The following is a 26973-nucleotide window of genomic DNA, read 5'->3' on the forward strand; positions in this document are numbered from 1 at the left end:
ACAGACTTTGAACAGCTGTCTCTACATCTTGAAAGTGTGATCAGTTTTTTCTAAGTTGCAGATGTTTGATTTTGACGCACAGGAGGATATAATAAAATTGTTGGTCAGACACTATGTACTGACTTTGAGTAGGCCTAGAAAATAACATGTTCTGTTTCCGGTTACGGTCCTGAAAAACTAGCGTCAGGAGGTGGGGATTATTTTATTCACAGATTTCAACTGAAGTTATCCAAGATCAAGAAGTAAAGTTAAACATTGTAAAAAAGGAAATGCTTTACATGTAGGACACTGGTATTTTCAACATCATATTCTGATTATACAGATACACATTGTACAATGTTTACTATAGCCTGGGTTCCATCCTATTTCTACCGGGGCTCCTACACTCGCTACCCTAAAAGTAGTGAGTGTAGGAGCCCCGGTAGAAATAGGATGGCACCCAGGCTATGTTTACTACACATTCTTACATCAATTTTTAAGATTAACTCTGTTTACAGAGGAATACATACAGGATGTCTGTTTTTAATTTTATCACTCAGATTGGAAATTTTGAAGCGGTCAACCCAAAAAAGACTAGTATCAGCAGGTTTTTGGTAGGGTCGGGCAACACACAACTTTTTTCAAGGCCTTATTTATGTGGAATATTCGAAGTTCAACATTGACATGTAAGTGATCACTTTCTTTTTATTTTGATAATGTGGATATGTTTTATATGTTTATTTCCTTTTTTCTTTTACCAGTACAACAGACAATGATAGCAGCGACATATGTGTATATGAATGATTCATGATTTCCTTGCATTCAACAGTAGTGTTTCATTAGTTGTGATTCTTGCTATTGTAACTTGCTAGTGTATCATAGATATTCTGATAAGAAGATTTTAGCTGTATTTCTTGTTATAGACAAAGACCAGGACATTCAATCATCATTCCAAGTAAGGTTTTAGATAGTTCATGAATTGTTAAACCCAATTTGTACATCATGTAGTGATTGGGTGCACCACCATTCCTTATCGTCTTAAAATATACATTTCATGTTATTTGGAAAAAAACTTTCATAAAAACAAAACTTAAGGGAAAATCAAGAAAAACATTTTTATTGTGGTAGTTAAGACCCTCAATTTCCCCATACAGTAAAAAAGATGGAAGCATCTAGATAAAAATTTTAAAATCTTTTTGAATAGTGACGACATGACATGGTCAAATCACAGATCCTGAACTGTGTTTTTTTTAATTTCTGACGATTATTGTGCTTAAGAGATGGACAGGAAATACCCATATTCCATGTTATACATGGAAATATCTTGACCCTTCAAAGATGATGATAGGGATGATGATACACAGATGGTGCTGTTGAAATCTTTGACCTATTGGTTTCCATTTAGGGTCAGGTTTTCTCTGAAATGTACAAAAAAGGCACACCCATTGCTTTTTTTGGCAACGCCTCGGGGCAGGGATGGTTCTATTTGTCATGGGCTTGAGATTTAGTCATTGTTCCTTACAGTGTGAGGTACAATGAAGCAGTTTTTATGAGATTTCAAATCCGATATGTTGCCATGTCCCCAAAAAACTGTTTACACTATATACTGTACCGCTGATCTTCTTCAGTAGTTTAGCATGTGTCAATGTACAGTTATTAGTGATGTACATGTAATAAAGATGGTCTTGTCTTGGATGATCTTGTTGCCTCTTTACTGAATTGTCAATATGGCCCAATGCGTTCACTTCAATATAGAAAAGTAAAGGACTATTTCTGGCCTTTATGGTCCTTGATAGGGCACACCCTTAGAAAGACTACATCCAGCATCATACACCAGGCCCTGACCTGGAATCCTCAGGGTAAACGGAAGAGAGGGTGGCCAAAGAACAGCTGGAGGAGGGACACAGACAGAGGAGGAGATGAGGAACATAAGCAGCAGCTGGCACGACCTCAGAAAGAAGGCCCAGGGACGAGTGCAGTGGAGGACTATCAGTGGCCTATTCTCCAACTGGGGCAAAGGGCCTAAGTAAATTAAGTAAGTACACCAAGTGTTGAATAACCACCACCCTGTACAATCCCTTTCCTTTGTGCTGAAGGACCTTCCCACATCTTGTACTATACTGTCACCATCCCTTTCCTTGATGGTAAAAGAACCTTTCCCCACCCTGTACTACATGTATCCCCTTTTCTTGGTAGAGAAGGACACCCCCCACCCTGTACTATACTGCATCATTCCTGTCCTTGGTACTGAATGACCACCCCACCCTGTACTATCCTGCACCACCCATTTCCTTGGTAGTGAAGGACCATCCCCGACCCTGTACCATCCCTTTCCTTGGTGCCAGAGGACCTTTCCCCACCCAGTTCTATCCTGTGCCATTCCTTTCCTTGGTGCTGAACGCCTTCCACTTTACCCTTCCTGTCCTAACAATGAAAGGAAAGGAGCGATATGTGCCCAATAATTAAGTTATGGAGAAACACTTGTGCAGATCAATATAGTGCTATCAGAAGTTTGCCCTTTTTATGGAGGCTGCAGCGTATCGGCCCATAAACACGATATGCAAACGACTACATTTCTGAACACCGTTACATTTTCACTATGCAGTACAGAGGTCTAAAAGCGCCCCTAGGCGGTTCAAATACTAAGTGCATCACTTTTTAACTACAGCACCACTATCAAAATGGCGGTGTTGTGCCTGAGCGATATATCGGTATTTGGTCGGTCTGTGTGCATGTTACGGCGATGAATAGATGGAGACCCCGTTATCGTTCTGAAGAAATCATGAAACTTGATACAAATAACTGCCAGTACGGAAGGTTCGAAAATGAGAGGCGGCTAGACTGAAGTACCTCAACCAAGGTGCTTAGCAAACGCATTCATTTACACTACATTACTTCAAAGTAGCGATGATAATTACATAAACCAAATACAGTGTGTCTAACCCTCTTTTAGCTTCAAATAAGTAAGAAAACGAAAGAAATTTGTATTTTAGATCGACAGGCGGTTATACTGTGCAGTACGCTCTGATCTGTAGCTGGATAATCAGGGTATAGAAATATTTCAACTTTGACATCTACTCATCCCGGGTCACTTGAAAAGGTCACCAGTATATCCTGGTTACCCAGATTAACACCAGAGTGCACAGTACGACCGATTGTCGCTCTAAAACATCAACGGACTCTCCTGCAATCGATAACTCCTTATTTTTACACCTAAAAGGGTGCTTGATGCAATGTGTTTGATTTGTATAATTCCTAACGTCAGTTTGGGGGACTGTAGTTGTGTAAACAAACGGGTTTGCGAGGAACATTGGTTGCAGTACCTCAGTCAGCCGTATGACGTCTCTCTTGTACCGTGCCGACTGCACATATTATTGTACGCTGATGATGGATGAAAATTTTTGCCCTCTCCCGTGTATCAACTATAGCACAGACCGTGTAAACAAGCGTGTTAGCGAAGGGCTCAACCTGCAGTACTTCAGTCAGCCGCATAGTGACTCTTTTGAACCGTGCCGAAAGCGCGTCTACTAGTTAAACATTGTAGAAGACTAGAAAGAAGTGTCAAACCAGGGTACTCGGGAAGCCCACTACACTTTCTACTGTACTGTTTTGCGCATCTAAAATCACCGAGGCATGTAGTTTATGCGGCTGGTGCCAGCGCGGTGCCTTATCGGGAACCGGGAGTGTTTGTTGCCGCAGAGACGGCAAAAGATCCCAGCATACGGCATAATGATACAAATACACTTGTAAGTCGTTGTACATTGAGAGGACGACACAGCAGCGTCCCCAGCGGTTGGTAGACAAAATGCAACATTGAACTCATGAGAACAGTAACAATGCAACATTTATTTCCTAGGCATAAGCTATGTTTTATTCCAAAACGTACCATTCCATTGTGTGGCACGGCATAGTTTTCCTTTCCAGGGTATACGAATATGGTCAAGTAGAAGTGAGAACTAGCGAAAATTACAATTCTGTATATTGGCCATTTGCATAGTTGTTGTACTCAACACATCAACAATTGATACATGCCAGGGCACACTAGTACTGATTAGGAAGTGTGCGGTTCGTAAACTATATACGTTTGGGCTTATTGGCTTCTCTCCAAAACGCTACCAATCGCGTGCCCAGACAGGTTGATTGCATTACTTAAATCACCGAGAACGAGTTACCCTGTCCAACACAACATGGACACGCTTCACTGCAGTCCTTCACCTTCGATAAGAGCAAGATAAATGAGTAAGTGAAACAGTATATCCTATTCCGCTAGGCGGCTCTTTCACCGGTTGGAAACCTGAAACTCCCAACACCCGCGTCCTGCTATAGAGATGAGTTGAACCTCGGTTATGGCAACAGTGTAAGGTATGCACAGGCAAAATAAAGGCTGGCTGAATAGCCTCCGCCTGTTCATGACATTTATAGCTATTCCTATGTCAAACAGCCATGGTTGATAAGTAAAATAGACAATGGATGTCGTATAATTCAATAACGTTAATCTTTTAATGTGGTGGTTGAAAAGGGTAGGATTCTGCTGATTCGGCTAATGAAAAAAAAGAAAAAAGAATGCGGTGTATTGTCCGAAGATTTGTCCTTTTGTATCTACATGAAATATTAAGGAACGGCGTCCAGAAATACGTGAACTGATTTTTCTCAAACCAATCACGACGTAGTGCATTATAATATATACTTAAAAGTCAAGGTGATGAACTTCAAAGTGTGACTGTGGATGCCGTTTTTAAATCATGTAAAAATCAAAGGAATGCGAAACGTCCGAAGCTCTCTGTTGCCGCAATATTGTTTGATGGGTTTTATTCCAAAACACAATGATTATGAAGACAAACAAAATACCTCACTTGAAATGTTCCCACACATCCTTTTCAAGACGACCGAAAAACATCAACACCCATTTAAATGCATCTTTATTTTGTCAACATCCCAAACGTAAATACGGTTAACAGGTTATAACTTTGTCAGGTGTTCTTTTGAGCATATAAGTGTATTAAATGAACGTGCTAAGTGTATAAGTGGATAAAAGAAACGTAACAAAAAAGAATGAAATGGGATTAGAGTTAAGTAGCACTTTGGTAATCCCATAATGATAAGCAGGTCTTTCTAATGCGGCAAAATCTTCACGGTTTCCCAGTTTTGCGATGAACGATTCCACAGAAAATATGGCCTCCCACCAACATTGGCAAGGCGGTGGCAAAGAAAACAAATATTTTGGCATATTTATGGCAGGTAATGACAAACACATGGCAATTATCTAGGACAATGACGAATCGCCGGTACAATTGGCTTACTCAGGTGTGTTTCAACGCCTCGGGACAGGTGTTATCAACTTTCCGCCAATCAAAGGACGCGATTTAGGTCACATGACACCCTGGCAACCATTGGAAACATCATGGCGACTGAGTATCGAAGGGTAGTGCGGTGAGCGTCCAGATAGGACCAACATTTTTATCGTTTTGGCGTAGAATTCTTCAAAATTGCACCCCTTTAGGTATATTTTAGGACAGTTAAGATGTTTGGGTACTGCCTGGTGCAAGGAATTTCGACTTGTGAGGAAATATAGCGATTTTCTGGGGTAAATTCCGACACGGGACGTCCCAAGAAGCTCGATCGGCAGCCTGTTGGACATCCAAGATGGACGCTGTCTGACGCCGCTGAACGATTTTTCCTCAGACTTTCCTCGCAATTCCTGACGAAATGTCGAACCTGAACTTGTCCCTACTGAGCCGCGGGATCGGCCAGGTCTCCGGGAACGGCCAGGAAAAAGTTGACGTCTTTCTGGAACCAGAGGTGAGTAAAAATCGTGATAAAGTTCCGTGCTTTATGTTCAGAATTTTCTCGACTCCTAAGATTTTTTAGCAAAGTCTAGAACTTTCCTGATATCCAACTCGTGTTTTTATAGATTTACCACATAGTTTACATTTTAAAGATAAGGCTGGTGCAAGAAAATATGTGGAAATAATATAAACCTAGACCTGAAAATCAAAACATCGTCTGTAGCACCATTTTTTTCAGGCCACTAAAATCACAGGAACGGAAGTTACATATTGACATTAATACAGAGAATATTTAGACATGGCGAGGCTATGTTTATTTTGTCGACAAGTTCAGAGTAGTGTGGGAATCATAACACTTGTGGTCTGCACAATCATAATAATGTATATTTAAGCTTGATCCAGATTTATTGTTTTATCTTGCTGTTTGTTTTTATTGTTCCAAACAACAGCAAACAGGATTTACAAGGTAGAGATGGTGTAAATGATATATAAAAACCATAATACCCCTATCATACATTCAGAAGTTGTTACATACAAAAATCAGAACTGTTGTAGGTGAAATGATAGAATTAGAATACAAGATACCATGGGTAACATTGTGCGGTTAAAATCTTACAGCATTTTGATATGAAAGTTGGATCTATTCAAAGCCAAATAAAATTTGAAAAACATTGCTTTAGTTCAAGCAGTGAAGAATCGTAAGTCCAAAACAGTCCTAAAAATATTTTGAGCCATGACTAAACAGTTACACGTTCAGTATCAATCTGCAAGCAGTAACAAAATCAGAAAAAAACGTGGATGCGGTAAGAAAAAGGTTTGTGCAAACGGCAACCAAAAACAACAACAACAAAACAGTTTTAGCTGCATGTCTTGTTGCAAGCCTTTATATATCAACAGTAATTCTAAAGCTGTCGCCTAATTTTCCCCCATCATTTTTATGAACCATAACTGTTTGCATTTTTTCAATGCCTTGCGAAAACTGTCAAGACTAATGGATTTGAAGTGGCTATAAATATAAAGGCCGTGGCACAGAGAAGTGTACTCGAGTGTGCGGGGCTCAAAGCCCAGGTAGCTGGTCAAACACATTATCCCCCGAGTGTGAAATGGAAAAGATTTCGTGCACAAGGCACACCTGTTCAAGTTGCAGCGACCCCATTATATGTGGTTGGCCATGCATATCGTGATTGGCAAATTCTCCCCCGCAACTTTCACGGGGCAATTCGATCAAGCAGTTTTATTTGCGGCAATGTGTTCTCATTAGTAATCATGTCTTGTCGTAACCTCATTTTACAGAGAATGCAAGGAATTCAGCAACAGTTCTAGGTGTTTGAGCAAAAGAAAGGCCTCTCACTTTTAGTCTGTTTTGAGAGAAAATGCTCATTGTGTGACTTCTATGCAGGTATAAGTGGTTGACCCTAGACAAAACAACTCCAGGCGTCAGCCCATACGTGAGCAAAATACCTTGCAATCCGCAGTGTTTTTCTAGTTAAACTATTACTTTCTGTCCATTGTCTTTTTCATCCTCTCATTTGTTTGGCCATGTAAACCTAATTTCATTCCATTCTACCAGTTTCATGAGCAAAAGAGTGCAGTTAATTAACCTATATGCCTTGAAAGAAAAAAGGAGGCCATGTTGGCCTTATTTGCTGACGACAGACGTTGCTAATGTAATTGACATGTTCGTTGCTATGTTACAGGGCAAACAGCGTGTATCTCTTTTAGGGCTAAAATTAGGAGGATCACACTCTAAATCTCGTTATTTCGAGACATTCTAATCCGCTTAGCAAATGGCACGAAACAAGTTTAGTGTTTTGACCCAAAGGTGTAAAAGAAAGAGCCAGAACATAAGCGTCTTTTCTCCTTTTTATTTACACGCTCCACTGCCACCTGTTTTGTGTGTTTGCACGGAGCGTGACTCCGTAGGTGGTATCGTATGACACGGACGGCCATTGTCGATTGTTTACATACGGCAGGCATGAATAAACTGTATGACTCTGAGTGGAAAGAAAGGTGCCAATTTCTATAGTATGGCTTTCGCTGGCCTATTCAAATCTTTCCATGGATTTAAGCTTCTAGGGTGTCCATCCAATTTGGAATGAAATCTTGGTTAACCAGTAACTTTGATTGGTAGCCCATACACAATGTACATGGTATACGTGTCTTCGACTTGTTGGTGCTATGTTACTGTAGCATAACTGTTGAGTCACTGCGCAGATCCCTTTAATACGTTACTAAGCTTAAGCCTGCTTAGATTTGTTGCATAAAATTGCAACACACCAAACAATGTTATAAGCTTTAAATCTGATGGGAACAGTCGAAAACTTTCCCTTACAAAAGAATTTTCTATAACAAATGTAAAAGACATTGTTGCCAAGGTTTTATGAAGTAAAACACAAATTTTAAGACAATATCTACATGCTTGATACATGAATGAAAATGCTCAATGTTATCTTGATTCTTACCTAACAAGGTTGCTTTTCAGAGTTTGTGGCTGTCGCAAGATTTCCTCTTTTCAGGGTTTTCTTTTGTTTTGGTTGCATCATAACTTTTTTGCTGTGCTGAAAGGTGTATAAGAATTTGGCATTTCTTTTTATCGCTACCAGGACTACTATAATATGTTCCCACAATTCAAAGTACGCCACAAGCACCGCAAGAGGAAATGGAAAGCCTCCAAGCACAAGACCAGCCACTCCTACCCGCTTGGATCCCTAGACATGGTTTTTACCCCCCCTTGCTTGATCACTGGGCATGGCATGAGACTAGAAAAACACTTACTAACAGTAGTTCTAACTAATACATACATACATGTATGTTATTGGGGAAACTCTTTTATCCAGATGCGTGCATCTCTAGGAATGAATACCATTTGAAAACTTTAACTTTTACCACTTTGGATTATTACTACGTTGACTAATTCTATCAAAATTTTGGACCAACTCCTTCTTGAAGTTTTCAAATGGAATATTCTAGAGAATATGTCAAGTGAATCTGGATTAAAGAATTTTCTCAACTCTTTCCCTCAAGTACATCCTCTTTTAGAATCCATGCAGGCTTCTATTAGAGGACTGTATGAACCTTTTTACAAGGCATGCCATATTAATAGACTTAGTACATGTATAGAGAATTTTTTCCTGCACTGTTATTTAGTTAGGTGATGGTGGTTGGTGGCAGCACTATAGTGGTGGTGGTATGCTTCTTATCTTATAGAGTCTGAGTATAGATTGGAGAGGTCTATTCTATTAAAAAGTATTGAGGGTGACTACAATCCTTTTTTGTGAGATCAAACAGATTGACCAGTGCACTTGAAAATGTTGTAACAGGAAAGAAAAGGGAAGAGGTGAGTCAAAAGAGGAAATGGAATAGCCCTTGTACATGTATTATGCAACTGATATATTTCATTTCCTATCCCAAATGTTTACTATTACAATCATACTTCATGTCCTAAAACAGTTCCTCCATTTGCCCATACAGGACTATTTCAACATTCCATCAGAAGAACCGCGGAATCAGTTTTTCCTGCCGCCCATCGAGAGCCGTCAGCTTTCTCGCGGAACCCATCACACCAAGTCGGTCCGTGGGGCGACAACAGCCCATACGGAACGCGTCTCCAGTCCCCTTAATTTACCACACACATTTAGCACAAGGAAAGGGCCGTTGTTACTGTATTCTGAGGACTTAGCGCACAAGACACATGAAGGCAAGGTGGAGAAGAGGAAAAGAAGGGCTCGGCAATTCAGAAGACTTTCTGAGACGGAAGAATCCTTCCAGCTAAAGAATATCAGTGATCTCAGCAAAGCAATTCTACAGTATGGCAAGGCGGTAAGTCAATAGTACAGAGTCATATTTTGAATGTAAATGTTGATCTAATCATTGTTTTTTTAGAATCAATATATAAACATTAGCTGCTATCATTGTGTGTCATAAGAAGGAAATGTTACACTTGCCTTTACTACCTTTGAATTGTTTTAATTATCAATCAAGCAACATAAAAAAGTATTTTAACTTGTGTATAATGTTGAAGGATTTGATATCTAAGAAAAGTTTTGTCCAAATCTATAACAGATGTTTTGTTTTCCCTCCAGACTAATTCCAATGAAGAGTTGTATCTCAAATTCATGCACCATCGACAAAAAGATCTGTGGGCGCGAAAGGTGCGGCCGGGGTTCTCGGCAAAACGATACATCTCTAACTGGTCTAGACTCTGGGACGACAGCATGCTCAACAAATTAAAATCATCAGGTATTGTGCTTTTATATGTTCCATATTGAAATTACAAATTTTGAAAATAGACTTACTTTCTTTTATTCAGTGTTAAGGCCACACCAATTTAATTTCTTGGTTAACGGATTTGTTTTTTAAATTTAGGAAAAAAAAATCATGAAAACAGAAGGCTGGGGGTGAAAACTTGTACCTGACCCTGTTCGCTCCCTGAAATTGTGTGCACCAAAGTACAAACTTTCCTATGAGATTCTGTTTTCCTGTTGATTTTCCAATCTAGCATCTTTTTTAAATTCCAAGAAATCAAAATGGTGTAGCCTTACCGTCTCTCTGTTATATTTTGTCTGACTCCTATTTCTTCCCTCATGACCTCAATGAAAAGTGACCTGCATGCTGATTTGAGCTTCTCAATTGAATAAACAAACAAACAAAAATTAATCAAACACCCTGTTTTCTTGTTTTCTCTTAGGGAGGGTATCTGACAAGACTCTGTACAGAGAAAACCCCTTCGGACACAGTCTGAACACCAAGCGGCGCTACGAGAACCTGTCGTACATCCCTCCACCGTACCGTCTCAACCGTAACATGATGCAGTCTCCCGGAAACTTCGGCAACTACGAGTTCTACAGAGTTAAACCTGACATGATTGATTCTGGTGGGTGCCAACCCTTCTTATCATAGTTAGATCTTTACGTGCATAATATTATACAATATGTACAATCAAAAGGTAACAGTTATATGTACTGAAGCAACTGGATGAAATTCGGAAATGATCAGAAGTTTCAGACAGCATCTACTGTCTTTTGTCAGTGACTGGTCAGCAGATACTGTCTGAAATGTCTTATCGTTTCCAAATTTTATCCAGTTGCTTGAGTATCTTATTGTCTAACCGTAATCGACGTAAGAACTGTGTGGTAAAGTTTACACATATTCAGGCAAGTTATGATGTGTTTAAACTTCCTTCTGCCAGGTTTGTATTTATGCTGCTGATAATTTCATGTAAAAGACAAATTAGGCTTGCATTGTTATCAACTTTAATTTACAATATCCTGTGAATGATTTTCAGGTCGTGGAACCCCAGATTCAGCCATGGAAGTGGACCAGGAGTCTGTTGTAGGCCCAGTGTCCCCTCCCCACCACCCCAGCCCCTTCGGACAGATCAAGACTGTAGTACACGAGGACGGGGCCTTAAAGGAACTGCCATACAACGAGCTCAGACTAGGGGAAAAACATGAGGTATCTACAGAAAAATAACATCTGATTCAGTACTAAGGTCAGCAGTCAAATAACAGTTTTAACAGTGATGGGTGTAATACACTTGGACTTTAAACTTACATGTAGGTGCATACGACTAGCAAAGCTACAGTACTAAAATGATACTGTACGGTGACTACTGAAATATACTGTAATGTGACTGTCAGTTTTCAATTGGTAGTGTACAGTATTGCATCAGTGCTGGAGCTTTGCTAATTTGGTATATAGCAAAGATTTAAGTCTAAGGTAACATAGTCTACAATGGCACACTTGAAGGGTTAGACTTTGGTGGCAATTTGGTTGATACTATTGCTTGATATATACATTTATATTTCTTTGTGGTTTTAGGTTCTTACAGAGCTGCTAGCTACTGCATACGCACATCAACTCTCCAGTCGTGAGGGGGAGGAGCAAGAAGCTATGTTTGAGGAGAAGGATGATGAATCTACAACACAAGTGGACATGAGGAGGGCCATCGAGGTAAAAACGTAGAAATTCTTACTTGCAGTAGTGCTGGAAATGCCAAAATGTTAACATTTCAACTATTTTGAAAGAAGACAAAACTTTATATGACCAACACTCAGAAAAATTGGGACCCAAATACAATATTAGATAAGTCTTCTTTCATAATGTCCTTTACCAACACAGAATGAACTTTCATGCTAATATTGTAACTATCAGTCAGAATTTTATGTTTTTCCACAAGTTTTTTTATTACATTTTATTGCAATTTTTAAAAATTAAAATCATAAATAGTACAATTGGAAAAATTCACAATGGTATGGAAAATGCATTAATTTGGTGTTTAATTGAATGATTTTTACAAATTTCAACCATTGACGACATTCATTCCCATGTTTTTTTCAGTCCCTTGTCACGTCCACCAAACCGCCCAGCAGACCTGCTCCCACGTTCCCTCACTACCAGCGCCGCGCCAGCGTCCTGACCTTAGACATACCGGAAACGGAGCGTGCGGAGGGGAACCCTTCCCATGCCAAGTACTACACAGGGATGTTGAAGGGAAGTGGACTCACATCGGAAACCAGTGAGTTTGTATTACTCAATTTTGTAGTCATACATGTATCACATCCTCCTGTCACAAAGGAACCATCCCCAGCAACATAGAGTCAAACCTGGATTCGGCAACCACTCAATGAACTGAGGAAAACTGGTTGTTGAGGACAGCGTTGGTTTAACTTTGTAAGAATGGAAGGGACTGTTTTTATGTGGATTGGGACTGGAGGTTGTTGCTGAAGAGTAGCAGACTCACTTCAGAAACCAGTAAGTTTGTGTTGCTCAATTTTGTAGTCATTTGCAGTCAAACCTGGTCGGGCAACCTCCTGGCACAGGCAACCATCCCCAGTCACAAGCCACATAAGAACAGTCCCTTCCATTCTTACATGATTAACCCCACCCTGTCACAAACAACCACTGGTCCTGAGCAACCGCCTGTCCTCAACCGTTTTTCCCAGTCCATTGAGTGGTTGCTGAATCCAGGCTTGACTTATCACACCCTCTGTAACAATGGAACCCTCCCCAGCAACATACTTGCAGCAATCCCACCGCTGACACCAGTTATAAGGGTTTATGGCTACATTGTAAGTGCTTGATATTGCTTAGAAGGAACTGAAAATTGTGTATTTCTGACTGTTTTGAATGATCTTGATTTACAGATTGCTTCAAAGTTCAATTCAGTGATATCAAATAATTCTATTTATCTATTTATTTATGAATATTTAGGGTGGTCCCTTCAGTTAACTAAGTACCATATTTCTAAGGGAGCCCTTACAAAATCATAACAAATCAGGATAATGAATACTATAATAATTGCACTTTGAATGTCTTCTGAACAAGTTCTGTTTGATATTTTAGCCGTGAGAAGAGCGTCCATTGCATCTACCCAGCCTGGCAGGGAGACCTGGCATAGCATACCAAGCCTCTCCACACGAGACCACAGCAGAGCCACTCCCTCAAGGCAGTACTCTAGCACCACTTTTGAAGGAACCCTTCCGCCCATACTGCCACCTATAGCCAAGGACAGGCTGGCCAAGCAAAGTGACACTGGGTGAGTCATGACATGTTTTTGTGTACATGTACTGAATATTGTTATAGCTCGTTATGCTGTCCATGTCAAAATTCTATTGTTATGTCTTGTCTTTGTCAGCAGGGCTAGCCCTTTGTAATAGCAACAGCCAAACCAATAAATAGATAAATGATACGTCAGATTTAAATAGTACTTCAAATCATACCCAACTTTTTCTTGACTATAATCTTGATTTGTGCTAACTTGTTACTTTGTGTTATTTTTCCCAGGTATCATACAGATGTTTTGCAAGGTGATGTGGCAGAAGTACAGAGTGAGATATCGAGTGTGCCCAACCTCCCTCCCATCAAAGTGGGCATAAAGAGGGGCAGTTTGGACATCAGATCTACAAGAGAGGTCAGTTCCTTTTCCAATCATTAGCAGATTTGTGTTAATGAATAAACTAGGATTGATTGCAATATGGGATTGTGTCTGACAATGTCTTAACATCGTATTGATTTTATATCAATTGTAACAATAACTGTAGTTTAAATTGCATTTCAATGATCTTGTATATTAATTGCAAATGATAGGTGTCAGACAAGGCGCCAGAGAAACTTCCTACCATCACAATGGAACCACCAACCCCCCTGCACCACCTCGGAGGGGGCACCCCCCAGAAGGGCACCCCCCTGCAGGAGCGCCCTGAGATTAGAGCCACCATGGCAACAACTGGATTTGAACCATGGCAAAGTGAGTAACAATTATACTAATAAAGATTGTATGGTTTTAGAAAGGAAGAATGTTTTAGCCTGACTTTTCCATAAGTTTCCTAGATGTACCTGTATCAATATAGCCGTTTTAACTGCCCTTTGGCGTAACACACCAGCTTTGTAGGCATGCAGCACAGCAGCAGCTGGTTATATTACACTGAGCAACCTTTCACATAATGCTTTTATCTAGCTGTAATTGTTCTTTAAAACTATCTGGCAATGATTCCCCTACTGTACTTGGTGACAATGGATTCCACTCTACAATAGTATGTATCATCTAATCTAATCGATGATTTGTCCAACCCACAGGCACTACAGATGAGTCCCTTGACGATGATGAACACGGTTGGGTACAGATGGACGAAGAGGAGATCCTTCGCCGTGCGGAAGAGGAAGAGAAAATGGCTGCCGCGGTGGAGAAACAGTCCGAGAGACAATCCGAGAAACAATCCAGCAAACGTTCCAAGTCTTCAGCTCGATCCTCCCTTAGTAGTAAAATAGGGGAAGTAGTAGAGGAAGAGCCAGAAGAGGAAGAAGAACAGGAGGATGAGGAAGATGAAATAGATGTAGAAGAAGAAGATGATGAAGAGTATGAAGAGGAGGAGGAAGAAGAGATGGAAGAAAGAATGGAAGAACGAATGTCTGTTGTTGTGACACCCAAGCCCAAATCAATTCCTCAAGGGAAGGAGACTCCAGCGTCCAAGGCATCTTCCTCTGGGAAGAAAGTGGAAAAATTTGTCATCGGAAAAGTTCCAACTCCCAAGAGAGAAAGAGTAGAGAAGATCGAAGCCCCTCCCCCAACTGCAGAGGACACTGTACCACCTAAGAAGGAGGCAAAAAAGACACTTCCTCCCAAAGGAGGTGGAATTACCCCAAGAGGGGCAGAACAGAAAACAGCAGCACCAAAACCCAAACCACAGAAGCAGCCGTCACAAGCAAGCCTTGGAGAAAACTTGGCAAATTTGGCAGGTAAAGACAAGACCTTGAGTTCTGTTTAGAAGAAAGTACACTTTTGAAAAAGTTGCATTTTGAGCACAGTTTCCTTGTTTATTGTGATACAATAACTATATGTATTTAGTAACTTTTTAAAAGTAAAACTGTCACAGATTTATGTGATCACACATGATCATACATGATCTGACAGTTTGTTTCTTGCATATGATTTTGTTTCTTTAGCGGAGTCAGTGGGAGATGGGAGAAAGAGAAGAGGGTCGGGCAGTGTGGCTGGTGTCAGTGTCTCCGGCAGTGAGAAGAGTAACAGGAGCCTGGTGGTGAAGAGTATAGGCGACGGCAGTGGAGGGGGTATGTTATCATTCAGTTCTTTTTGACGATTGTACAGTTCTAAACAGGATTCTTAAAAAACAGAATCTCTTGCTGGTCTGAGTCTGGTTGCAGAATACCATATATTATCATAAAGCTGCAGGTTACCTTTCCTTAGATAGACTTGCCATTTTCGAGGAAACTTCAAATTTCAAAGTACCTTGGACATGTAGCTATTAACTATAGCCTCTGTTGCAGTCCTTCCAACTAGCGATTTTTCAACTTATCGGGTCAAGGTTCTTGAGGGGTGGGGGTGTATCCACACAGCGGTCACAGGATCACAGCGGTAACAGGATCCCAAGCAGATACGGGGCCTCAAGCAGATACACCAAGAACCTGGACCCGATAAGTTGAAAAATCGCTAGTGGGAAGGATTGCAACGGAGGCTAGCTAAACTATGGCTTTTGGAATGTACCTACTATCTATCTTTTTGGTCATGTTCAAATATATTCTATAAAATCTTTATCATCTGCAGTTTTTGATGTTGTTTCATGTCATTCACGGCAGCTTAAATGAAGTCTCAACGATGTGTGTTAAATATGCTGTGATTTGTACAACATGTTAACTTTGATTTCACAGGAGGAGATGCAGCAAGTGTAAAGAGTAGCCAGGAAAGCCTGAGCGCTCCCCCGTCCCATGTGCACCAGTCCATGAGGGGCAGTCAGAGAAGCAGTCGGGCAGCCAAGTTTAGTGGGCGATCGGATAAGAAGAAAGATGGTAGGTCTCTCCTTTTGTTGTAAATCTTATTGTATTGAAATATGTAAAAACTTTTCCTTCTCAGCATATCTTTGCATGAAGTTAAGATTAAAGTCAGTGTAACATCTGTAAATAGTATATGAGGAACAGTGTGATATTTCTTTATTGACGATGATGTATCAATTGAAATGCAGCACATAAAGTTACCGCTGAATCATGTTTTATACAGGTTCAATATTGAAAGAAACTATGTATTGGTGCATGCATCTTCATCATAATTCTTTTTGTGAAAATGGCAAGTAACTCTTCATAATCATACTCAGAAGTGTTGCTCCTTATGATGTTTTAAAGTTTATAGTTCTTTCAATACAAGGTTATCAAACATTTTCTTCTCTTTCTTGACAGTTGGTAGTGAGACCAGTAGTCAGCGGGGTAGTCAGCGGGGGAGCATCATTGTTGCACCTGGGGGGGAGGTGGTCAGTGTGGGAGGATCCGTTAAAGCTGCCTCTGATTCTGGAAGATCACAACAGCCTGAAGAGGAAAGAGGTAAAAATGGCAACTTTGCAAATCTCATTATCTTTCCTTACATTAACTTCAATACTGTAATTACTATTCATATTGGCATCCATTTGGCATTTGAAAACTTTATACAACACATAGATGATATTGTCAATAACCATTAAATGACACAAGGTACTGTAAGTCTAAAGACATTTGTAAGTTACATCTGCTTGACTGTGATACTCAGAATCCTATAAGCTATTCAAATTTGTATGTTTTCAACTAATAGAACTGTTTCCTTCCCCATGTATAGAGGATGATCGTATGTCGGAAGACTCTGGTCACATGTCTGAAGGAGAGGAAGAGCCAGCTGAGATCCGGTCTGTGGCGTCTGGCCCCTCCTTGGGATCCCAAAGAGCGTCTAAGATCTATGGCTATTCCAAAAGACAAGGTACGTTAGATACTTTATGCAACATGGATATGTAAATACCCCTTGGGGAATTTTGTTATTGCAACTTAAGTGCTAGTTGCATGTGTAGTCCAGTGGTTAACGATCTTGCCTCTAGACCAAGAAGACAATTATTATAGTTTGTGTCGCTCACCCGACATACACCCTACTGGAAAGGGTTGCAGTCCTTAGGACGAGCCGTTAAGCCATAGTCCACTGTTCATTGTGCTTGTCAAAAAGAGCTAGGGGAATTTCCCCAGTACAATGAACCTGTATATACTGTACATAGCATCTGTCTTCTCTGTCATGACCAGTCACTGTGTAAGAATAGCTCTTCAGTGAGCTAAACTGGTTTGAGATCACTTTCACTATTACTTTCACTAATAACTGTCTTGTGTCTTCTCCATAGAAATCGACGTTACGGGTGGCGACTTCGATGCCTCCGCCTTTCTCTCGGCTCGTAGCGTGAAGTCAGATGACTCGAAGTCGCAGAAATCGGAGGAAGACAAGGAGTCCCGTTCCCAGAAGGGCTCTGTGAAGAGCTCCGTGAGCAACCCTAACCTGGCCAGCAATGCTCCAAGTCTCGCTCCTATAGAGGATGAGGGAGAAGAAGATGAGGAAGAGGAAGAAGGTAAATCACAGAAAAAAAAATCATACTTCATTTTGTAAATTATATTGAGAGTAGTGGATGCTTCTTGAAACAGTTTCCAAAATCATGTTTGGTTGCTTGAATCAACTGCTATCTGGCGTATCTTATTACCTGGATGTCTAACCTTTATCGATGTATCATGCAAAATTGTCACAACAAAGTTTTGATGTTGACTGTTTATTACTATGTTTGTGGTTCACATGTATGCAATCTAACATTGCATATAGTTCATGGTTTTATATTGTTGCACTTCGAAAAGTTAACATTCTGCATAATCAGGTTTAAAAATCTGACATTGGAAAGATGCTTAATCAATAATCCTTTCATGAACCTCTTTCAGAAGACTGGCCTGCCATGGCGAAAGAAGGGAGCGACAGGGAATCGCAGGGGTCGCTGGCAGCCTCCCAGAAGTCGCTGCGTGAGCACGCCGCAGCAATCGCCGCTGCCGTTCTGCAGAAACAAGGAACGGGGAGAGACCTCGGCACAGACGCTCTGGTAAGTACTGTGCCTTTTCTATATAATAGTTGTGTAGCCACTTGGTTGTTGCTGAACAACTTTGCTACATGATTATAACTGGTGTCAGCGGTGGAATTTCTGCAGGTATGTTGATGGGGATGGTTCCATTGTTACAGAGGTGTGTGATACAGTAAAACCTGGATTCAGCAAGACTGGACTGAGGAAAAATGGTTGTTGGGACAGGTGGTTTTTCAGGACAGGGCGGGGTTAACTAGTATGTAAAAAAACGGGGCTGTTTTAATGTGGCTTGTGACTGGAGGTGGTTGCCTGTGCCAGGTTTGACTGTAGCACCTTTTTGTGGTAAAAAATAGAGGTTAAGGTACAAGATTGTTAAGAATAACTTACAGTTGTAGACAACACAGATTTTCATACAACCCCTATGTACAATCAATGTACATGCACTTGTTTTTGTTGTTTTTAATATTCACGACAGTAATCTTACTTTAAGTCAAGTACATCACGATGACATTAAATGGGATCCAGGCACAGTGCTTTTTATAAACAAGTGTAATTTAGTGTTTCCCTTCCACAACAATTCAAACCCAACGGTACATCTTTTCTACCAGGTTGCTGCTAGATTGTGGCGAGAGGTTGACGACATGGTGAGGCTAGAGGACCTCCCACCGCGTGCACGGTCGGCCGACCCGCAGCCCAAACAGCGGGGGAAGGAAATGGTACACGACGGCGAGGGGAACGAGATAGAGGTCGACGTTCTTGGACCTCTTCCTGAGGCCGGCCAGCTGAGTCAGAAGATGAGCCGTTCGGCGGGACCACTGGTAGCCATTGCTCGGGAGATGAGGAAACAAGCAGGTATGAAATAATACTGGCAATGTATGAAATGATATTGGTGAAACATTAATTCCATTTATACTACAAGACAAATGAGGAGGAGGAAGCACAACGCTTTTTTGATAGTTAGTACATGTAGTTCAAGGTGGCTTTGCTATATACGTCTTGCGCATTTAGCCAAGCACACCTAACTCTTCTTGATAAGTGTGTTTGGTTCATCAATGTGCAGAGGTTTGATGCATATGCCCGAAGCTCCGAAATACACTGGGCTGCCAGCTTTACATCACCATCCGAAATGATACTGACATATACTGGTAGCATTTTCATTCCATTGATGCGAATATTATGTCTCCAAAACCTTGAATTGTTTCCTGTTTTAAACAGTGCAGAAAACTCATTCAAGTTAGAGAATCCCAAACATAATCTAGCATGCTTGGAAACAGGGGTACCGTTATAATCTGAGGTAAAACAAAATCCACAATTTCATAAAGTTTGACACAAAAATAAAGCAAAGGCTGTCTTTTTCCTCAGAGTCTGATTATGTGATTGTGTTTTTCTTCCTATAGCTCTTCTTGGAATGGAAGGACAGGACTTTGAAGTTGACGCCGACACTCTGCAGCAGCTCCAGAATGAGTCGCTGACTCCTGAAGACATTGAGATCGTCCGAGACGAGGCGACGGGGAAAAACATCATCCGGTCCAGACGATCGTCAAAAGCCAGTGAACTGTCAAGTAAGTAAACTCTTTGTACCATTCATGTTTAGTGACCAATGATTTGATATTAATAAACTTTTGTAGAACATAATTATGTATTTTGTAGAACAGATCGGGATCTCTATACCGGTAGAATCGCGATTCTACCTTATCTGAGTCTTTACCCTGAGACCATGTTGATTTGATTATACCGAACGGGTATAGATGACATCCGCGAGCGCATCAATTTTCGTCCGTTTCCAAAGAAAAAACAAGTTTACGACTATACTGTAAATCATACAAAACAGCTGCAAAATGATTTGATACATGCCGTAGATTGTAAAAAAAAGTGAAATGAAGAATCTATTATTCGTTATACCATCAACTTTCCTGACCCCGTAGATTTTATAATCAGGGAAACTTTTTTTTTTGTCAAACTCTTTTTTTATTCCCACACTCGCATAATTTCTTGGGTTCCCAGAGGATGTCATCCATATAATCAAATCAACATGGCCTGACACATGTACAATTATAGTAGTTACAAACTTTCTTTTCAAAGTTTCACATTTGATTTTGACTTACTTCTATTTGGAGCAGGCAAGCCAAGTATAGCTGCTACTTCTGCTGTTTCTGCTGCTCCAAAAGCTGCTAAACCAGCTCCAAAACCAGCTGCTAAACCAAGAGAACCTCTCAAGCCTGACGTCACAAACTATGGCAAAGCCGATGCACCAGAGAAAGAGGAAAAAGAAGAAGCTCGAGTCCCCCCTGTCCCTGTGACCGATACGAAAAAGGATGTTAAACCACCACCTAAAAAGGAAGAAGCGCCAAAGAAGGTCGAAACACCAAAGAAGGCTGAGCCACCCAAGAAAGTAGAGACGCCAAAGCCTGCCAAAGAAAAGAAGGAGAAAGTTGTTGCAAAGGAAGAGCCAGCGCCTAAGAAAGAGGAAGTGAAGGAGGAAAAAACAGCTGCGAAGGAGAAAGAAAGCCCAGGTAGTAGAAAATATAACCCATGTGGGGAGGGTGCACATATCTGCCTTTAATTCTTTCAAAAGCTTTGCTGACTTCCATACGTTTGGAGAGTCAGGTATGATTCCACTCACAGTGTGTTGCAAAAGTATCCATTTCCAAAAACACCACTTCTACAACATGCTTGTTATATATGTACTGACATTTCAACTTCTCACAAACTTATGCAACACCCTGTGAAAAGAGTTCAGAAGTTTCTAGAAGGCAGTTTTGTGTACCCAGTCTCTGCACTGGTGTTTTCCACTAGTCCTGGCTACCTAACATTTTGCCAATCATCACATGATTGGAACAATTGACAAAGCAATTAACACTCTTTGACTTTAACAGGTGTTTGACTGTGTTGTGGTCTTTTACCCAATTAACCATGCATTTATGACTGTTTCAGGTTACAGTAGATTGGGATTAACCATAGCAGGATGTTTTAAACTTCATCTAATTGTTAACATACTTTATGCTCAAATCTAATATGATTAACTAATTGTTTCCCACTTATATTTACACAACGTTTCACATGGTACATGTATTAACCTTTTTTCTTTGTTGTCATTTCATCTACATTTGTATGTCTCTTTAACTCACCTTCTGTCTTAGACAGAAGCAAACTTTAATGTCCAAGAAATTTCACTAAATCAAATTTTGATTGTGTTTTTAGCAAAGGCAGAAAAAGCTCCAAAGGAAAAGGAATCTAAGAAGAAGAAGAAGGCCAAGTCACCTGTTAAAGAAGTTGCAAAAGAAGAACCTGAACCACCAAAGGAAGAAACACCAGAACCTCCGGTATGCTATGTCTTACTTTCACTTTAAGAAAGTTGTTAAAGAATGTCGACAACTGTATTAAGTTAAGTTCAATGTCGGGGCTGTGCAGAAATAATATCTTAACTAACCTGTTGGAACTGACAATGACTTTTAAAGACGTTCTAACAATAATGATTCAAAATGTACTATAAATTCCCATTAAAATCAGTAAAGAAAGATGAGGATAAGGTTTTCTCTGATACACAAAGCTATTAGAAAGTAAAGAAGTCATGGTGTCCAATGGTATCCATTCCATACTAACGAACATTTTATTCACTAACTGTCAATCAGACTGGTATGACATGCATGCTGCCTGTGATGTTATTATGGTATGAGATATTTCAAAACAATCATATTTTGTATGATATGCTTGCACTTAAAGTGATTTCCAAGTGGTGAGCACCTCACTGTTGGTACCGTTCATTAACCTTCAGCACACTGAAGTAGCCATTTGGCACCCCATTTTCAATTGGTTACAGAGTTAGGTAGCAGGGAGAAGGTTACTCTAAGCACTGTCTAAAAGGTGTTTGAATGTACAGAATACAGATTATCTACTAGAGAGGGCATTTCTTTTACAGATGAAATACAACAAGTTACAGTGCACTTGATTCAAACACAAATTTTTGTCACTTCTGTTTATCAAATCATTCTGCACTGTTGACATTTTCTGCACTGTCCAAAAACATTATTTGCATTGCAAACTTTCTGCACAACTTTGAAATATAAGAGAAACAGTTGATGAAAATTACAGAATTTGTTTAATTTTAGGATCATTATCAAAGCAAAAGAGGACGAGATGGGTAAAAAGGATGGACAAGGGCTGTCCTTTTTTTTAAAGTTCATCCTTTGATAATTCCAGTTACTCCTCACAAAATTGTATTTCAATGACATGTGTATATTGTTTTAACATGATAATTTTTTTCTGCTTTGAAAAGTCTGAGAAACCAGCAAAATCAGCCAAGGGTTCGGCCAAGAGTGGGAAAAGTACAAAGAGCCATTCTTCACTGGAGGATAGGCCAACATTCGTCATTGGTAAGTTTTTAGTAATGTTCTTTGTTGTCAAGTGTATAACAATAGTGATCCCTGAATTTTTAGGAAACTCAAAGTTGCTGTGAATCACTGTAAATACCTTTAAGTTTGTGGGGATTTAATTTCGTGGAAGAGAAAGAATGGAGTGTTCATGGTGGTTTTCAGGTCGCGGTTGAAATATGGCGGTAGCCGGGTAGAAAGCAAAGAAAAACAAGCATTTTTTCACAGTGGTGTTAAGTTTGCAGTGAATGGTCAGTGTGAAAACTTCAAACATTAAACCACTGCAAAAATTTTACATGTACAGTCTCAGAGCTTTGTTCTGTGGAATTCTTCTTAGTATATCAAATCCATTAAAAACGTTTTAGAAAATTAAACATTGTTGTTAACACTGTGCGTTTTGTTTTACAGGACAACCCAAGACAGAAGTGAAGGCAGAAGAGCCACTCCCTGTCCTTCCTAAGAAAGAAGCTGTACCCAAAGCTGCCAAAGCACCTGCGGCCAAGAAAGGAGGCAAGAAGAAAGGAAAGAAAGAAAAAGAAAAGAAGCCCGAAGAGCAGGCAGCTCCAGAAGGTATGATCATGCAATACTAAATTGGTGTTTTGCAACAAACCATATGCACACAGTTCTTAGTATATATGAATATGGTTTTATGATATAGTGTTGTATTCATAGTCTTGTACTATTAATAGTTATGCAGTAAACCCACTAGGGAAACATTTTTCAAAGCCAAAGCTGTAGGGCTTGAACAACTGTGTGGCACAAGGGCTATAGAAATAGAGATGGGCACTATACCCTAGACACAGTAAGGTGTAGAAAGGACTTTAACCATTGAATTATGATGTTTAATAGATTGAAGTAAATCCATACTCTTTCAATGGCATACAATGTAGCAAGGATATTAGCTTACTAATACTGTACTACTAATATATATTGTATCGTGTACAGTGGTTGGTCTATGTAGATATTTTGTGAGTCAGCCACTCTGATTGTTTGCTAAAAGTTGGAACATTACTGAATATTTAATAGAAGAGGCCCCTGCACCAGAGGAAGAGATTGTCAGGTCACCGACCCCGGAGCCAGAAGAGCCCGAACCTGAACCTGAGTCTGAACCAGAACCTGAGCCAGAAGAGGAGGAAGAAACGCCATCAGAATCTCCCACTAAAGGTGAGTAAATCCATCAATTTTGAGCTTCATGAAATTCTACACATCAATTTGGGGCTTGTAGCCCAGTACAGTAACTTGTCTTTCCTTCAGAACCTTTAGTTTTACAGTAAAAACGGTTTGTATAGAATCATGTCTTTCTACTTTCTAATCAAAATGCTATAGACTATATATAATCATGCAATTTTCACAGAAATATGATATTTCTAAATGCAAACATATGATGCGGAAAAGTCTATTCTTCCTGGCATGACATGTATCAGATTTGATCAAGCAATCATTTACGAGACAAGGTTTGTTGACTGATACTGTACAAAGTTCAGGCTCTGACACCATTGATAAAAATAATAGCTAGTATGACAGCATGTTGGCAGAACGTAATGCCCATAAGGTACATGTATATAGCCCGCTATCCAAACCTATTACACCATATAGGTTTGACCTTGTGCAGTATTCCCGTGAATCGCTAGAACAGTTGTCTCTTTTGTATTTTTGGTCAACGTTGCATCAGAGTAACGGCCATTGCATAAGATATCTTTTTGGACGCAACTATATACGAGATACTAGTATTAACCCTGAATACATGAACATGACCTTAAACGCTTACGTTCTGCATATGTGCTGCTTATAACTGACATTAAGAATCAGTAGTATAAACTGTCATTAAGTCAATTATCTTTTATTGTACAGCTTCTGTACCGTCAGCCACCCCATCTCGAGCCTCCCCAGAGAAGACAGCGACCCCTGCCCTGGTCCAGCCGCTACCGTTCAGCACAGTCAACGCTCCTCCCTCCACCAAGAGTGAAGGCACAGAGAGTGCGGAAGGGGTAAGGGAAAGTCTTAAGTTCAGCCAGAACCCTCAAGAAGCTGTACAGATTGTCTTTAAGAGTCATTCTTTTATTGATCTCAGATAAAATGGATTACAGGAAACCAATGCCTTCAGAATGCCATACAACTAGAAGGAAATAAGTAGCAGTTTGATTTCATACATTTTACAACTTTATTCCAAACTTTTGTATCACAAAGTTGATAATAACTTGTGGTAGACTTTGTATTCTATATTGTACATCATGTTTATTCTTAGAAATATTTTTCATACCTAGTACACCTGTTGAATAAGTCCACTGAAATGAGCACTGCTCCTGACAACATGTATAAAACATCTTGATTTTACATGTATGCATACAATGTATATACACACAGTATCTATATATCCTTGGTTACTAAACTGAGAACACACTTTTACGATAAAATGCCTTTCAGTGCTTAATCAGTGGTATGATTATGATTTTATGAGTTAATCTTATGGTGCCAATTAATGTAAATAGCAACAAAATTACATTAAAAAAATCAAATTCCATAATTTCTATTATATAGTAAATGGTTGTTATTTTTCCTTCCCACAGGACCATGGTGTAGATGAGGAGGCTGCTGAAGCGGCGAAGGCGGCTGCTCGTGAGAAGCGGGCCCAGAGAGAGGCTGCCAGAGCTGCGGCCGCTCAGAAACGGAAGGAAGAAGTGGAGAGAAAGCGGAAGGAGAGAGAAGACCAGAAGAGAAGGGAACAAGAAGAGATTGAACGGCAGGAACGAATGAAGCAAGAACTGGCAGATGAAAGGATGAGGAGAGATGAAGAGCACAAGTACGTTTGTTTTTGCATTAAAAAGACGTTCTAAGAATATATAGATTGATCAAAGCATTTTTAAAGAATCCAGAGTAGCATAAAAAAAAATTGCAGCATTTTGGATCTCAGGGTTTAGTCTCTAAGTATTTCTAGATAATCTCATCTATCCCGTAGTCTTACTATTTGACCGTTGGGGCGCCACAGAAGATCTACAAACAGTTTTTTCCGCACTTCTCGGATTTCAGTTCTTGATGTTTCACTTAATGTAATGTCTGTCCATTCTCTGAAATCATCCTTCCATATTTTTAGTTGCCTACCCCTCTTTCTTCTTCCCTGCACAATTCCTTGCATGATAGTTTTGACTAGTCCCAATGAACATGACAGATGGCCATACTACTTCTGAATCAGTACTTCAGTTTTCTTTACTGTGGTTAGAAGGACCAACGTTTTGCTTGACTTGATTGCTAACTTCAGTATTTGAGATGTGACTTTTGTATGATCTTCCGGAAGCATTCTTAGACATACACCTCATCAATAAATTTCCTGTCTGATACATTCTTTTTTCTATTAAAGGAGGAGGAAAGAACAGATGGAGGAAGAGAAGAAGAAGCAGGCTGATGAGGAGGAGAAGAGGCGACAGGCGGAGATCGCACGGCTGGAGAGAGAGCGCAGACAGCAGGACGAGTACCGCCGCATGATGGCCGAGATGCAGCGCAAGAAGAAGGAGGAAGAACAACGCAAAGCCGGTAAGTCAGATCTCTTTTCTTTTTCTTTTTCAGTTGCAACCCCAGCTTTTAGACAAGGGTTCCAAGCCCAGCTTATTGTTGCTCATCTGCTTTGCATGCTGCTGGAATATGTCAATGTAGTCTTTAGATTGGGATATACATGTACGGTATGATTGTTCACTGTCTGAGTGTGTACTTCTTGCTTCGATGTACTGTTACAGTTACGTGTAGTACTTTTCTGTCAATTTTATCATGATGGTAGAAAATGTGAGGAGGGAACTAAAAACTGCACCCGCCCTTGTCTTTGCTTGATACAGAAATTGCAGCTGAAAAAGCAAGGGAAGAGGAAGAGAGACGATTAGAAGAAGAAGAGAAGATGGCCCAAATGGAGGAAGCCGAACGCCTTGAGTACGAACGACAGAAGAGAGAAGAAGAAGAAAAAAGACGGGCTGAAGAAGAGGAGAGAAGACTCCGAGAAGAAGAAGAGGCAAGAATACGAATGGAGGAGGCCAGACTTCTTGCGGAGCGGATGGCCAAGGAACGGGCCCTCTTGGAGGAGAAGCTGAAGTTTCAGAGAGGACTAGCCTCAGAATCTAGCAACTTGGAACATGGACATAACCTCAACCCAGCATTTACCTTCTCTTACTATGAACTTCTGCAACTCTTGGGGCTTCAGTTCCCAACAGAGGAGGGAGACAAGGATGTCAATGGCTAGAATGATATGGCTCTCCTATATGCTAGATTTTAATTCATGACTCTCAAGAAGATTTTAGTCTTCCAAAACTTGGCTTTTAATTGAACCACTGGTAGCAGTGTATGGGCAAATATACTCATATGTAGTATTATGGAAAACGAAGCTGGAAGACTGAAAGAGTTAGAAACTCTATTGCATCTTTTCAGATTTTTTTCAGTGTATTTTAAGTGTCATGACAGTGTATAGATGAATTTTAAATTTGTTCTTCAAAAAGTCGGGTT

The 26973-nt window shown here is 40.2% G+C and overlaps 1 protein-coding gene across 4 annotated transcripts; it reads left to right on the forward strand.

Annotated features, from left to right (window-relative positions):
- Window positions 1–5376: 5376 nt before the first annotated feature.
- LOC136449281 (trichohyalin-like) lies at window positions 5377–26850 on the forward strand. 4 transcript variants are annotated; one of them, XM_066449249.1, is made up of 29 exons: window positions 5377–5778; window positions 8369–8482; window positions 9237–9584; window positions 9848–10004; window positions 10453–10638; window positions 11050–11219; window positions 11586–11717; window positions 12105–12282; window positions 13110–13302; window positions 13551–13677; window positions 13854–14013; window positions 14343–15002; window positions 15210–15335; window positions 15933–16070; window positions 16455–16595; window positions 16864–17001; window positions 17408–17629; window positions 17988–18142; window positions 18730–18973; window positions 19519–19683; window positions 20242–20634; window positions 21323–21444; window positions 22398–22494; window positions 22900–23061; window positions 23518–23655; window positions 24343–24479; window positions 25059–25291; window positions 25847–26019; window positions 26316–26850. In XM_066449249.1, exons 1-29 carry the CDS (start codon window positions 5686–5688, stop codon window positions 26711–26713), a joined length of 5700 nt encoding a protein of 1899 aa, XP_066305346.1. In that variant the 5' UTR covers window positions 5377–5685; the 3' UTR covers window positions 26714–26850. The 4 variants fall into 4 exon arrangements, with proteins under 4 accessions (XP_066305346.1, XP_066305348.1, XP_066305350.1 ...); XM_066449251.1 differs by having other exon boundaries at window positions 15936–16070; XM_066449253.1 differs by lacking the exon at window positions 20242–20634.
- Window positions 26851–26973: the final 123 nt, after the last annotated feature.

Source organism: Branchiostoma lanceolatum, chromosome 15 (assembly GCF_035083965.1).
Source record: "Branchiostoma lanceolatum isolate klBraLanc5 chromosome 15, klBraLanc5.hap2, whole genome shotgun sequence".
In the NCBI taxonomy this organism is placed as follows: Eukaryota; Metazoa; Chordata; class Leptocardii; order Amphioxiformes; family Branchiostomatidae; genus Branchiostoma; species Branchiostoma lanceolatum.